Below are 14,266 nucleotides of genomic sequence, written 5' to 3' on the forward strand. Positions count from 1 at the left end.
CCGTGCTTCTTTAATGCGTAGAGCAGGTAACTTGCGCAGTTTGTTTGAGAAGTGCTGCAAGGTACACTCCGGCACCCATTGCTCGAAACTATGGCTGAATCAAAAGGTGTAAGCCTCACTGGTTAAAATTGATGAGAAAAAATTTGCAGAGTGGAGGAAAGAAACGCTCGCAAAAGTATTTACTCCAAAGAGCTTCCCATTTATTCCGCACGAGTTGTTTTCACAGCGGAGCTACATTTCTTGGCATCAAGGCATGCCTGCGCAGAAAGCGCTAAGGCGGCTAAGAGGTTCAAGGCTCCGCACAGTCGGTACAGGTTGTCGTATGAGCCCCGCGTGTCGCGGAAAATACCTGTATAAAAGGAAGAAGAGCGGTTAAAAACTCTTTAGTACGGTTGCCTAGAAATGGAACCAAGGTTGAGCCAAATGAAGTTTTGCAGGAGACTTGAAATCTGGGTTAGTTGGTACATTATACTTAACAAAAAACCAGCCAAAAAGACGGGGACAAAGCAGAGACGAGGCTTACACAACGACTAGACTGGGTTTTCTATTGAAATCGAAGACTAGTTTTACAGCATCCCTCATGACGAACTATTTGTTGCAGTGCGTGAAGTGATTGAACAGAACGGCCTAGTTGCTTCCAAAATGCTTGTGGCATCTCTATCGATGCGTTGTTTGAACTGTTAATAACTTATCTTTCGTCTACCCTTGAAGATTTTAAGGGCGGTCTGTTCATACAGAAAAAAAGGAATCTGTATTGGTGCTAGCGTAGTTCCTATCTTGTGCCAGATTTTTTTAGCGAAGTTTGACACACTTCTAGGCTCTCTTCTTGACAAACGAGTGTACAAAGTTTTTAGATGTGTTGACGATTTCTTGATAATTTTAAATCTTTCACCGACTGACTCCTTGCATGAGGTTTTAGAAAATGTCTTAGAAGGTTTTAAAGCTTGCTCGAGCTCCATTTCTTTTACCGTTGAACTACCCGCTAACCAGTCGATTCGTTTTTTAGAACTTTAACTAACTTTTCGTGACGATGGCCATGTATGCTGGTGTTTTTTACCTAGGAGTAACAAGGCATTGTTACCGTACTCGTCTGCACACTCAAAAATTGTCAAGAGAGGGATTGCCATGAGCTGCTTTCGCAATGCTCTGCAGAAGAGTTGCCACCACAGCATGGCGTCAATTTTCGATAACCAGGTTAAGCGTTTGCAAGAGGCCGGTTTCCCAAAACCGCTTTTAAATGCTGTGGCAGAGTCGTTGCTGCAAATAATTAAGAGTCGTGACGAAAAGGTGGCTGACCCTACTGGGGCTAAAAGAAGAAAATTTGAGGGGATGCCTTATGTGCATGGGGCTTCCCATAACATCAAAAAAGTTGTTGCAAGACAAGGTGTTAATGTTGTCTTTTCTGCTCCTTGCAAAGTTTCAAGCCTTTGTTCACGTGTCGCGCGTGCCAGAACTACGAGTAGACCCCCTGTTTGTTCGACGCGGCATCAAAACTGCTATGTTCTTTGTGCGACACGGGTGGTTTATAAGATTCCACTGACATGCGAAAAAGATTACAACGGCGAAACTGGCCGGTGTATAAATGAAAGGCTACGAGAGCACCATAACTCTCTGACTCCGGCTGACGGAGCAAACTCGCCTCGCCATTCCCGCGATTGCGGATGCTACCCGTTGTTTTACAATGTCACTTTTCCCGGTAGAGGCAATGGTAAGGTTGAGCGGGAAATCCTCGAAGCATTTCACATCAGTAATCAGGGAGATAACTGTATTAGCACGGCGTCTATCATGTTGATGCAGAAGGAAATGGGTTACCTGTCCCGTTGACACTGCAGCTTGACTATCTCACAAGCATCGCGGTCTTTTGTGCTGGTTTTGCGTTGCCGTTGAGCTGCGCATGCTCTGTTAGGTTTCCTGGGAGACTGGCTGCTTTTCAATAAAGCACAGTTGATAGTCCAGTCGTTGTGTGTGCCTCGTCTCTCCTTTGTCCCGTTCTTTTTGGCTAGTTTTTTTCTTAGGCAAATGAAGTTGGCCGAAAATGGTCCTGAAAGTGTATGCATTTAAGTTTCTGCGCCTAAGTTTCATAAAGACTCAGCAATCATAAGCTAGCTAGCTCACCTGAAAGAAAGGCCTCTATTCTGTGTGTTTTCCATTAGCTGTAGCAAACCGATTATTCTTCCTGTTAACCTGCCTGCCTTTCCCCTTATTCCTCTTCAATCAGTTGCTTTACTTTTACCCCTAGCCCTTCAACGAAAGCACAGGTCTTCTTAATTCGGTTTAAAACGAGTACGGTCGCTGTAATTTCTACCGACCTGCACATATTGCCTTCAGCGAATAAGAAACATTTCACAGCCAGCTTAGTGCAAACAATTATTGCGCTTTTGATTAGGCCAGTCTAACAACAACAATTTCTGCAAAAACACAGTTCTCTCATTTTCATTGGGCCTCTAAAATAAAGTTACATTTCATTGCTATGAAGCCAGCTTATTGAAATACTTTCATGTTTCGTGGTTCGTTTCAAACACTCTCGTAGAGCTACCCTTGGTAATAATAAGTTCCTCCCATTTTTTGTTGTTTTATTCCGCTTCAGAGATTCATGAGGCAGTTCTCCAATGCTGCTGAACTAACTGGTGCAGTACGCTTGCACGAATGTCTCACGCAATTAGCACAGTGCTAAGGGGAGGATGCCGTTGGAAGGAGCGGGCAAATTAAGCTGCGGTTTTGTTTTCTTACAGCGCTGCATTTCCTTGCTCTTAATACAGTCGGGATGTAGCTGCAGATGTCATAACGGGGCGCTAATGTTTTTCGCTTTTTGGTCGTATGGATATTAATCCCAATATCTGCATAGCACTCTCTTGTGTACCGCGAAAATATGCTGAAGTGAGCTATGTCTTGCCGTTTCTTAATTATATAAAAATGAATATATCGAAAACTGGATTCTTTACTTGACAAAAGCTCGAAGCAAAGTATGCTGAAAACTAAGGGGTTTTCAGAAGAGATCAGCTAAAAGCATAAGCTTATTGTAACTTGCCGTCCTTCTCCTTGTCACTTCTACAGTCGTTTCCCCATCTCCTACGACTGCACACGTTCGGGCTGTACACTTCTCTTGGGTAATGGTTACGTCCCAGAAAACTTTTGCCCTGGCGTTGAGGCACGCACCAGGCGTACAATAACTGCAAGATCTTGAAACGTGGCTCAAGATAGTGGCAGTAAAGATAGTACCATGAGGAATGTCGATTAGAGGCGCCAATGTAGGATATTGTGCCGAAAACACTGAGAAGGGAACGCAGGTTTCGGAAGACAAGAGAACGTCCACTGTAAACCTTCAATTTTTTCTTACTCTCACATATCAGGATAAAAGTTCTTTAGGCCGTCTTTGTCAGCATTGTACCACGCAGAACTCTTCAGTTTTCAGCATGAAGGCTTGACTTAAAGTATGCTCTGCCTACTGTCATAAACCACAAAAACAGTTACTGTATACTCTAAGTAACATTTACCATAGATAAGTGTACAAACCCAGTATGCTGTCCACTAGCGCACTCGATTTTAGATCTCGGCTATTCTGTCCAATTTCTGATGTATATTTTCGTCGCTTAAGAATGGAATACTTCGGTTTTCCAACTGAAACAAATTCTCTGTTCAACACACGCGAAGATCGAGAAGTTACGAACATTTTAACAAAGGCTCGAATCACTTCTAACTTGAACCCCTCCTCTACCCTTTTAGCAGTCTCCTGCCATTGCTGAATGGATCAAAATATTTTTATATGTAGCGGGCATTTGGCTTCTTTCCCAAGCGCGAGCATTCTGCATATTTAGTGATTGCAATCTACGTGGCGCATATGCAGCATACCCCGCACCTTATAGAAAGTGCGATAGAGGACAGCTTGCTCTCTTTTCAATCCTATATACAGTACTTCGTGCTTAGAGTGTAGACCACACCTACCTTCTCGCTTCATTCGCGTTCTCTCGTTTCAGGCTTAAATGAGCACTGTTTTATATTTCAAATAACAGAATAAAGCAAACAAGCGAAGGGGAATGAGGGGCTCGTTATAAATATGAAAGAAGCCAACAGCCACAGAAACCAAGGGGCACAGGCGATTTTTAATTTATTTATTTATATTGTGGTGTTGATCAATTTAGAATATTACTGAACATGTTATCGCTTAAAGCTAATTGATTAGAAAAGCAGAAGAAAAAACAACCACTGCCGCCGGTGGGATCCGAACTCAGGACGTTCTACGTCCGCCGCTTATGAACGTGGGTGGCGCTGATGAACACTGTCAAGGTTAGGTTACTTGTAAACATAAATACCCCCGAAAGCAGAAGATTTGACAGCCGTCGCCGTAGCTCAGAGGTAGAGCACCGGACGCGTAATTCGGAGGTCGTGGGTTCGGATTCCACCGGCGGCAGTGGTTGTTTTTTCTTCTGCTTTTCTAATCGATTAGCTTTAAGCGATAACATGTTCAGTAATATTCTAAATTGATCAACACCACAATATAAATAAATAAATTAAAAATCCCTTGTGCCCCTTGGTTTCTGTGGCTGTTGGCTTCTTTCAAATAACAGAATAGATAGTCGTCGGCAAGTGAGTGAGTTTTTAAAGAGGTGCAAGCATTTTATGCGACAGTATTAACCTAACGTTCAGTGATGATCACTCACCCAGAATATAAGGTTCGCAGAAATGCAGTGGAAGTGTGGCAAGCCCGATGAGACCCCAGGACGCTGCGACGCTTTCCACCCCCAGATAGTCTGCTACAAGAACGGGCTTAAAGACACTTAGGCAACCCTGCTGAATTCCAGCGACGAAGGTGATGGCGCCAACAGCCCACATGCCGCCAACATGCGGCATCAGCCAGGAAGCGAGAGAGAGCAGAGCCAGGCTGAGCGCTGCTATCGGGCTCCGGCTACTTTCCACCTTGTCGGCTATGATAGGAATCGCAAGGCGTCCGATAAAGCCGCCCAAACATTGAAATCTCGCAAGTTGTGCCGCGGTGGTGAGCCGGACACCTTTGTCCCGATCATAGTCGACTATTGTGGAGGTCAACAGCACTAGTGTGAAATCTGCAGAAAGCATTGACACCAAAAGTACATAAAAACAAGGGAATCTCAACACCTTTGCCAGCTGTGACATAATTCCAGGAGTGGCACCACTTCGCTGCAGGCTGTCTGTTGGCTCTCCCAAACACTCTTCATCAGCAGGCTTCGGCGCATGCTCTGCTGTCAATTTGGTTCCAAAGACGTCGGTGCTATCACTCTCATTCTCACTGCTTTTTTCAAGCACATCTTCAAGTGCGCACTGAGGTGCCTTGATGACATCACGATAACCATTCCACGCATCTGTTTGCTCTGCAGTTCCGCACGCGCTTCTGTCAAGTTCTTTCTCTAGGTTGCCCGTAGCATTCCGGACTGTGCGCGGAAGGCACATTGTGGGACGGGCGTACCGAAGCAGCAATGATAACGGAATCAGGTTGAAGGCCATGCCTCCGATCAAAATAAGGGTACCTCCTAGACCGTACTTAAACGCCAAGTACGACAGCAGTGAAGGGCCAACGATACCTGACAGCGACACTCCCAGAAAATTCAGGCCAGTCGCGACGCCTCGGTACTGGTCGAAGTAAGCCACCATGTACACAGAGGTTCCAATCACAATGGTGCCGAACGATGCTCCTGTTTGGAACAAATAAAGTTAGCGTAAGAGTCTGCCATGTTTCACGCTTATTTCCCATGAGGTTAACCACCTCGAACTTCTCAAACCTACGAAGTGCTATGAAGCTTTTTATTATTTATTCTCGCTATCATCATTAACCATGAGTGTCTTATAGATCACACAAGTCGGTGTGCCTAAAGTTTGCTCTCATTATTAGCGTCACATGATGAAAGTGTGTAAATTAATGCCACAAAAAAGGCACGAGGAGTTGTTGGAAATTACGGGATAATAATTTCATTTGCCTTATTAACCTTCATTACGCTCGCGTACAATAGAGTGGAAGCATGCACTCCGCTTAGTTTTTAGCGTCGCTTATGGCCAGGAAGTAGCGGACAAAGGCTGTAATGATCCTATGTGAGAATCATATTTCGTGGCTGTTTCTCTCCTCGGGACAGAAAGCTCGTTTTTTCAAACATATTTTCAAACGACAGGCAATGTTATCGCCTAGGCACACAAATGAGTGCATACTAAAGTAATGATATATGGAAACCACAGTAAACGATACAAAACCACAAATAACGACTTCACGTCAGATTCATAATACAAACAAATACAAATGGCTGCCAGGACAGCAGGTGCCGAGGCGAACAGTCACAGTGTTTACACAAGATATATTGAGTACTTCCCAAGAATGTAACTGTCCCCGAGGAAAGATTTCAGTACTATTGATCGCCCGTTTCTTTAGTGTCGACCATAGACATAATACCTTTTGAAGACTGAAATGCCTTTATTCAAGAAAGGTTAACTCCTACTTCTGCTGTGTCCTAAAACTGTCATGGCCTGTGCAATGCAATAGCAGATGAGAAACGTCCTCATCCTCGTTACCGCATGCGCATCGCGGATTGTCTGTACGCCCAAATCTATGTAAAAAGTGTTTCCTGTAGGCTGTTTCAAATCATCAGTTGTAATTCAGAATTTCTACACTTTTTCTGAGCGATAATGGTGTTCTACGCCGTGAGGGGGAGGGAGTTAATCCGATAAAAGGTTTGAAATTATGTAATTTCGCTGGAAGGACAATTTCCTGCCCATCCTGACTGGCATGTCTTTTAAAAGACGACAGATTCCACACCCTGTCAAAGACAGGCCAGAAGTTGAAGCATTAGCATGTGCTTCCCTTGCCGCTCCATCTGCTTCAGTGCTTCCTTGGATAAAGCAACGCCCAGGTATCCATCTAAATACTAGTAAATGCAGCATCTTTGATGGCTTTGAGAGGGCAGCTTACCCCTTTTTTATTTTCGTGTGGGCCGATTCTTGTTTTAGTGTAAGTTCGTTATATGCGAGGTAACACAGAAAACTTTGTTGTATCCGAGGTTAGCAGATGCAAGTTTCTTATATTTGAGGTGGTATATTTAGGTTCGAACTTTCCGAGGTTAACACACCAAGTTTTGTTATATGCGAGTTGAAATACTGATGTTCATTATATCCGATACAGTATACTAAGCTCGTATGGGTAGTATACAAAGTTCATAGCGCAGTAGGCCGGTTAACACAGCTGCCACTGGCTACTGACGGACGGCGGTCGCCATTTCCGCTTGCACTCACCCCTCCAAATGTAACGCATCAATAATATTAGGGAGCACTAAGTACCAACTTAGTAGGTCCTGCTCAATTTTTATCTACCAGCAAACAAATCTGCGCTTCCAAGAGATGACGTTTATGCCCCGCATAATCTCTGCTAAAGCTTCCCTTCGCAGCCAGCTCCCATCGTCAGACCAAGTGCGCCGTTGTCGATCTGCCCACTTGCAAAATGCTACTTCAAATTATGGGCACTCCGGCACTTCCCTGCGGTAAAAGTATTGAAGGTGCAGACAGTCTGCAAAGGTGGCGCTGTTGGTGAACGCAGTACAACTGATTGTGCAATTACCAACGCTATCAGCCCGGTTTAGAGCTTCATGTTTGCTTTTCGGAACGGACATAACGCACAACAGAGGCGGCAAGTCGACAGGGACTGGTCAAGCGGCTTTCCTGTACCCCTTTACTACTTCCTGTCTAAAACGACAGAGCTTTAGTGCAGCGAGAGACTCAGCCATGGTGAACTTAACGCCCACTCAGGCACCTTTTTAGGACACCAGTTGAAGTAAATCTCATAATATAAGTGAGGGAGAAGTCACAGAAGTCACAGATACATTCTGATTCTTTTTGATTCATCGCAGAGAGCTTAACTTCATAGTCAATGCTTTTCGGTCTAAGAAATTGGCTTTAAACTCTGCTCTCTCTTTTCCTTACCCTCCACCTGCTGCTCGTCAAAACAGTGACTGTGTATCTCAAATAACAAAAAAAAGATTAATTTCCCAACTTCTGTTATTTTTGCTTCAATGAGCGGAGCCGATAGGTATATGCTCATAGCGGGTGCTCATTCCGTGCTTCGTGACGGGTCCCTTTATGACATCGCGGTTTTCGGGGGGGAGTGGGGGGGGGGGGAGGGGCGGTGAGTGTCGATTTAGGATACACTATGCTCTTTCTCTATGCGTGCTTTAACATATATAATGCGAAGCGGCTAAATATCTTCTTGGAATAAGTTCTCATGACTGACTGCTATAAGAGACACTCCTACAGCCCAGACAGCCGAAAGAGTGGCATATCGGAAAAAAATTACAGAAACGCAAAATTAAGCCCATCAAATACAATCTTGTAGCTGTAATCTCTCTAAACTGGGAGCTCAACATTAAAACACCGCTAGACCATGGTGCTTTTCCGAGGGATGCCAGGGACGCTGCGCGCACAAATCTGCCGCGATGCTGCATGCTGAGGCAGTCGAGGGGTGCGTTTTTGTGCATGCGCCCGCCTACTAACGCGAGAATTTAAGTATGTCTCTAATACAAGCCTTGATCACTTCTCGGTGCTGTTTTGTTGAAAGTAAGAGCCGTGGCTGCTTGCGCGGTTGGTATGTGCAGGAGCATTTTGTGACTTCCGCCAAAGTCTATTACGTCCTCTTGAATGCCGTTGCCGTCTCTCGCTACGCGGCAGCAGGAACCCGACTAATGGCTCTGAGGCCGCACAAGTAAAGTGAGGTCAACAGATGTCACTTTTGCCAATGAATGATTCAGGAATTTGGTCTCCCTCTGTTTGTCTACTGACTAGGAATTCACAAGAAATTCCTATTGTGCTAGTAAGTTTGTGACCAAAATAAAAGCCAGGTCATTGGTGTACTGCAACCCTCTTCGTGCACGTTGTTCACCGTTGCTAGCTTCGCGCCAATGTCCGAAATCCCTATCAATAAAATTAGACGACGCTTTACCTTCGCCTTAGAGTGGATTGCGACAGCGTGTTGCTTGTAGTGAAGGTGTAAAATGAACAAATTTTTCATTTATTCTATTGATTAAACTAATTATTTGATTTCTTCCACAATCTAAATTTTCTTAAATACCATCATCGAGCAGTGGCTTTTGATTCTTAGCGTTTTGACGCCTTCAAACTTCTTTTTTCATTCTAGAGGCCCGTGCACTGTGCGATGTCAGTGCACGTTAAAGAACCCCAGGTGGCCGAAATTTCCGGAGCCCTCCACTACGGCGTCTCTCATAGCCTTAGTCGCTTTGGGACGTTAAACCCCATAAACCAACCATTCTTCATTTTTTTTCATTTCTTAGTTATTTATTATTCAAATAATTACAATTATTTCATTAATTTGTCGCCACCTATCACACACCAGTCAACAGCCAGTCAGTACAACCAAAGTTACCCGTATACAATTTTTTTTACGCAGCCCCCGTTAATTCCCGACACGCGGTGCCGACTACTACTTCGCCGACGGCTTTTCGAACGAGCTCTAACGCCGTAGCATAATAATGCAATCAAATCGGTTAACTACTACTGTGACTTCGTCCCTGGAGACTAGCTCAAGCCTTTATTTCGTGAGTATTAGAACCACCGTGTAGGAAACGTGTCCGTCCATCCGTCCTTTGAAGCCTGGGTCTGCAGATGGAAAAGGGCAGAGAGAAATCCCCTCTCTGCTACAGAGGGGAGGCAGACGGTGAGGGAAAGTGGCAGGGGGAAGGGGAAGGGACGGTGGTAGGCAACAAGTGCAGCTGGCGATTTAAAGAGAAATCCCCCTCTTCACTTTCAAGGGAGAGGGAAGAGAGAAATTCAGAGGGAAGCAAAGATAAAGCGAGAAGCGACACTTGGGGGGGGATGCCGTGTCACACTATTACTGGATTAAATCGGGAGAATGGAGCGGGTTTGAGGCGTGTCACGCGGTTGTCGATGGACATTAATGCTAATGCATACTCAGCCTCATCTCTCGCATTGACAGTTTATACCTATTTTGTGCAGGTCAACTACTACTTCACTTTTATTTGGTAACGTGAGCTGAAAGTTTAACACTGATCAAAGTTTGCTTACGCATCATTTAGCACGCGCACTAAAACGAAAATATTATTCCCAGAATACTTATTCACAGCACATATAAGGGTAGTTGCCGTAAAGGAATCCCACTGTTACCGACATCCAGGTCATATTTGGGACAAAAGCAGATGCAACGACAGCTACGGGACAAATGAAGGCACCTGCCAGGATCGTGCTGTGAATGGACACTCTATGCTGAATGGCTCCCAGTGCGAAACCTGCGAAAAAAAAAAAACAGCGACGTCACTGGTAATGGAAAAAAGAATGGAGCCTGAGTTACTGTCACCAGTGCAGCAACAGCCCCCCCCCCCCCCCCCCGCACAGTATTTCGATGAATTCTTGATCAGCTCGCAAATAGAGCTTGAGGAGACGTGGTAATCGACACATGTTTCAGAGAAGAAAATTGCCAAAGAAGAACACAGTGTGCGGCGTATCATCATTCATCAGTGCAATTATATGAATATTTCCTTGTAAATGATCCAATGTACTGATATTACAAGCATCTGAACAAATGTGCCTGAAATTATTGGATGGGTTCACCAGGAACTCGTAATATAGGCGTTTTATTAGGGCGTTTTATTAATATCGTCCTTACCAAGCAGCCTCAGGACATCAACTACCCATGCCGGATTGCTTACTATGAGATATTTGGACGTGGGTTAATCGAGACGCCTACCACACTCTCCGCTGCTGAGACAGCAGCCTGTGCATATTTTTTAGGCATATTTTTTAGGAAAATATGATGATGTTAGCATTATTTACATATGCAGGCTGTGCGGTGTTTTTTTCCCAAAATCGTCATTAAGCACGCGTCTGCTGTGCTACTCTTCAAGTCACGAAAATTTTGCTCGCATACTTCCAATCAGCTTCCGTTCTGCGTGCTTCGTGGCGTTATCTAGTGTTTCGGTTTTGAACCAGATCGCTCACTGTTTTTGCCATTTTATGAAAGCGCTGAGCGTGTATTTTTTTCTCTTTAGACACAAACAGCCTGTACACAATTTTCTCCGAAACTGGGGAGAATACTGATCATGGCAGCTTTTGAATCTCGCAAAGGGCACTGATGCTGAAAAAAAATTTTGTAAATGGCGATCATATTGTGTAATGATAACACGCGTATTTTGTTCCTCTAAAGCATCTCAGGTAATAACCGCACATACAAGGCGTTTATGCATGGAAGATTATGCGAATAACGGCAGTCACTTTACGCCGTGGTGACTGAGTGGTTACGGCGCTCGGACTGTTGGCTTCTCTGATATTTACCGTATTTTCCGGTGTATAAGACGCACCCTTGTATAAGACGCACCCACCATATATGCAAGCTGTCATTGAAAAAGTTCATATATAAGTCGCACCCATGTATAAGACGCACCACAGTTTCCCCAGTTAGGCTAGTGAGGCTTAATTAAAAACGCTTGCGCGATTATCGCGAAATGCACCGTACCTTTGAGAAATTTTTAAGCAACGCTAAGTGAACGAAAAAGGCAACACTCACGTCATACCCGCCGATGTTTTAGACAAAAAGAAAGAAAACAGGAAAGAGATCCCCATATGTCCATAACAACATTTTATTTCTACTTGAAACCTTCGAAGTCTTCATCTTCAGATGCGCTATCAAAAGGTTCACCCATTTCTGGAGGCAACTCGGCTGAAACACGCACTACGTACACGGAGCAAAGTTGCAAAGGGTGACTAAAAACGAACGCCGGCTTGTCTTGGCTTGTCTTGACAATGGCGAGAAGCGCGATTGTCGCCATCTTTTGGCGTTTCTCATTACTTTTGCTTGGGGCCTCCGAAACGGCCGCGCGTTTGTGATCCCGTGAAGTCGTCATCCCCGCCATTTCATGATAAAGATTACGTGAAAGAGTATTGAAGTATTAACCGGTATTAACCGGTATTGAAGTATTAACCGTGTTACAACCGCGTTATTGGTAGTGATATTTTTTAGGTGAAAAAATCTGGAGCATGAGCCTGAGTAATCTGTGAACTCGCAAAAAAAGACGAAAAATTTGCATATAAGACGCACCCTTGTATAGGACGCACCAGCAAGATTTTTGAAAAAAAGCCGGGTCTTATACACTGGCAAATACGGTATAACGAGCGCCACCCAAATTTATAACGAGGCCCTCGCTAAGCAGTTAAGCAAACAAGGGAAGGGGATGAGGGGCTGTTGGCTTCTCTCATAATTATAACGAGCCCCTCAACCCCTTCCTTTGTTTGCTTAACTGCTTAGCGAGGGCCTCGGTTCTGGCAGCCTTGACGCCATAAGAAGCATAAGAGGGTTCTCACACAGCTTCCACCCTCGCCGTTCGATGACGTTCTACGTCTCATGAGCGGTAACTCAGGGCGTCAGGATGGTAACTCCGCCGCTTAAGAACGTGGTTGGCGCTGATGAACACTCTCAAGGTTAGATTATTTGTAAACATAAATACCTCCGAAAGCAGAAAATTTGACAGCCGTCACCGTAGCTCAGTGGTAGAGCACCGGACGCGTAGTTCGGAGGTCGTGGGTTCGGATCCCACCGGCGGCATGTGGTTGTTTCTTCTGCTGCTTTTCTAATCAATTAGCTTTAAGCGATAACATATTCAGTAATAATATAAATTGATCAACAACACAAAATGAATAAATGAATTAAAAAATAATCCCCTGTGCCCCTTGGTTTCTGTGGCTCTTGGCTTCTTTCATATATATATATATATATATATATATATATAATCATAAAGTACTTGACTGCTGACAAGAATATATAGCGAAGTATACGCTTCGTTAAAGGAAACATATTTATTCGACTCTACGTTTCGATCGGAAGACCGATATGCATATATATATATATATATATATATATATATATATATATATATATATATATATATATATATATATATATTTGCGGGAGGGCGGGGGGCATGCGTGCGTATGTGCGTGCGCCTGGTGCCTGTGCATTCATGTGCGTGTGCAGCCTCCACCCTTGATGCACACTCCGGTGGGCCCCCATCCGGGCACTCACTGGCCGGGAGGTTTGAACCGATTTAAATTAGGGGAATCAGCAGCACAGGACAACAATTTCAAGTATCTAAGAAGCTTGGTACCGGTACATCGAGTCCCTACGGTAAAAAACCGAGTTCAAATTTCTTTTTAGGGCTCCCTTCAGTGCCTTCAGGATTTTTCGCGTTGGCAGTATAGCTTCATTTTTCGCATATTACCGCGGCGTGCGCGGTGTGAGCGCGTGCGTGCGCGCGCGTGTGTGTGTGTGTGTGTGTGTGTGTGTGTGTGTGTGTGTGTGTGTGTGTGTGTGTGTGTGTGTGTGTGTGTGTGTGTGTGCGTGCGTGCGTGCGTGCGTGCGTGCGCGCGCGCGCGCGTGTGTGTGTGTGTGTGTGTGTGTGTGTAAATATTATGCATGTATAAGATGTGCTTTCTTATCGACAGGACTGCGATCGAAGTGATCAGAACATTTCTGCTGTACAGTACTTCTGTTATGCACTTTGTCCACTTTAGGCTGTACTTGGTACCTCGGCAGTGGTGTCTGTCAGGCCCTGAGCCTTTACCTCCTACTCGCTGAAGAAACAAAAATCAAATAAAGAAAGAGGTCTGCAATCAGAAATTGATAAATGCGACGAGCGTTGTCTGCCGAGTGTGGCGTTCTTTGAATGATTGAGCCACTACTCATATGCCATGTTTCGGCAAATAAAACTTCTAATCAACATACGTGGTGTCTTTTTTTAAGCTGTCAGCCGTACAAACCTCGCCTCTGCGGTATATATTACTGTGCGGAAACTTCTTTTCCTCTTCCTTTCAGCCGAGATTTAGCCTTGCGAATTGTACAGACGGTACACCTGTGAACGGTAAATTACGGCATTTTGAAGTGTGGCATATTTACCCATTAAGTTTGTCGTTGCCAGAGTGACAGTTTTGGCCCACGAGGCGGTGCTTCTGGGGACGCCGAAATGGTCCATGAAGAGGACGAACAACAGACCGCTGTTGGTCTGTGGAATGGACACGAGGAGACTCATACATCCCGCGATGAACGGAACCGTCCAGCAACTGTCCACAAATAGGGTAGAAGGGTGCAGACCCGTTCTCGTGGACGCGGTCACGGGTGTAACCATCGCTCACTCTGCCACATGAAAAAGACAAAGAAAAAAAAGCAAGCATGTTGCACGCATCCTGCATGCCACAGTAACAATATCATGCTATATCTTTAAAACAATTGCGGCGTCCCGCG

The 14,266-nt window shown here is 44.7% G+C and overlaps 2 protein-coding genes across 2 annotated transcripts in view; one reads left to right on the plus strand and one right to left on the minus strand.

Annotated features, from left to right (window-relative positions):
• The window catches only part of LOC149361796 (organic cation/carnitine transporter 2-like), a 41,608-nt gene that overhangs the window by 4,556 nt on the left and 22,786 nt on the right, over positions 1-14,266 (plus strand). The window lies entirely within an intron of this gene.
• LOC149361797 (monocarboxylate transporter 9-like) lies at positions 201-14,152 on the minus strand. Its single transcript, XM_089567470.1, has 4 exons — positions 13,922-14,152; positions 10,122-10,265; positions 4,659-5,666; positions 201-349 (listed from the first exon to the last, which is right to left on the minus strand). Exons 1-4 carry the CDS (start codon positions 14,148-14,150, stop codon positions 201-203), a joined length of 1,530 nt encoding a protein of 509 aa, XP_089423596.1. The 5' UTR covers positions 14,151-14,152.

The sequence above is a fragment of the Amblyomma mixtum genome, chromosome 2 (assembly GCF_055824585.1).
Source record: "Amblyomma mixtum isolate Tamu chromosome 2, ASM5582458v1, whole genome shotgun sequence".
Lineage (NCBI taxonomy): Eukaryota > Metazoa > Arthropoda > Arachnida > Ixodida > Ixodidae > Amblyomma > Amblyomma mixtum.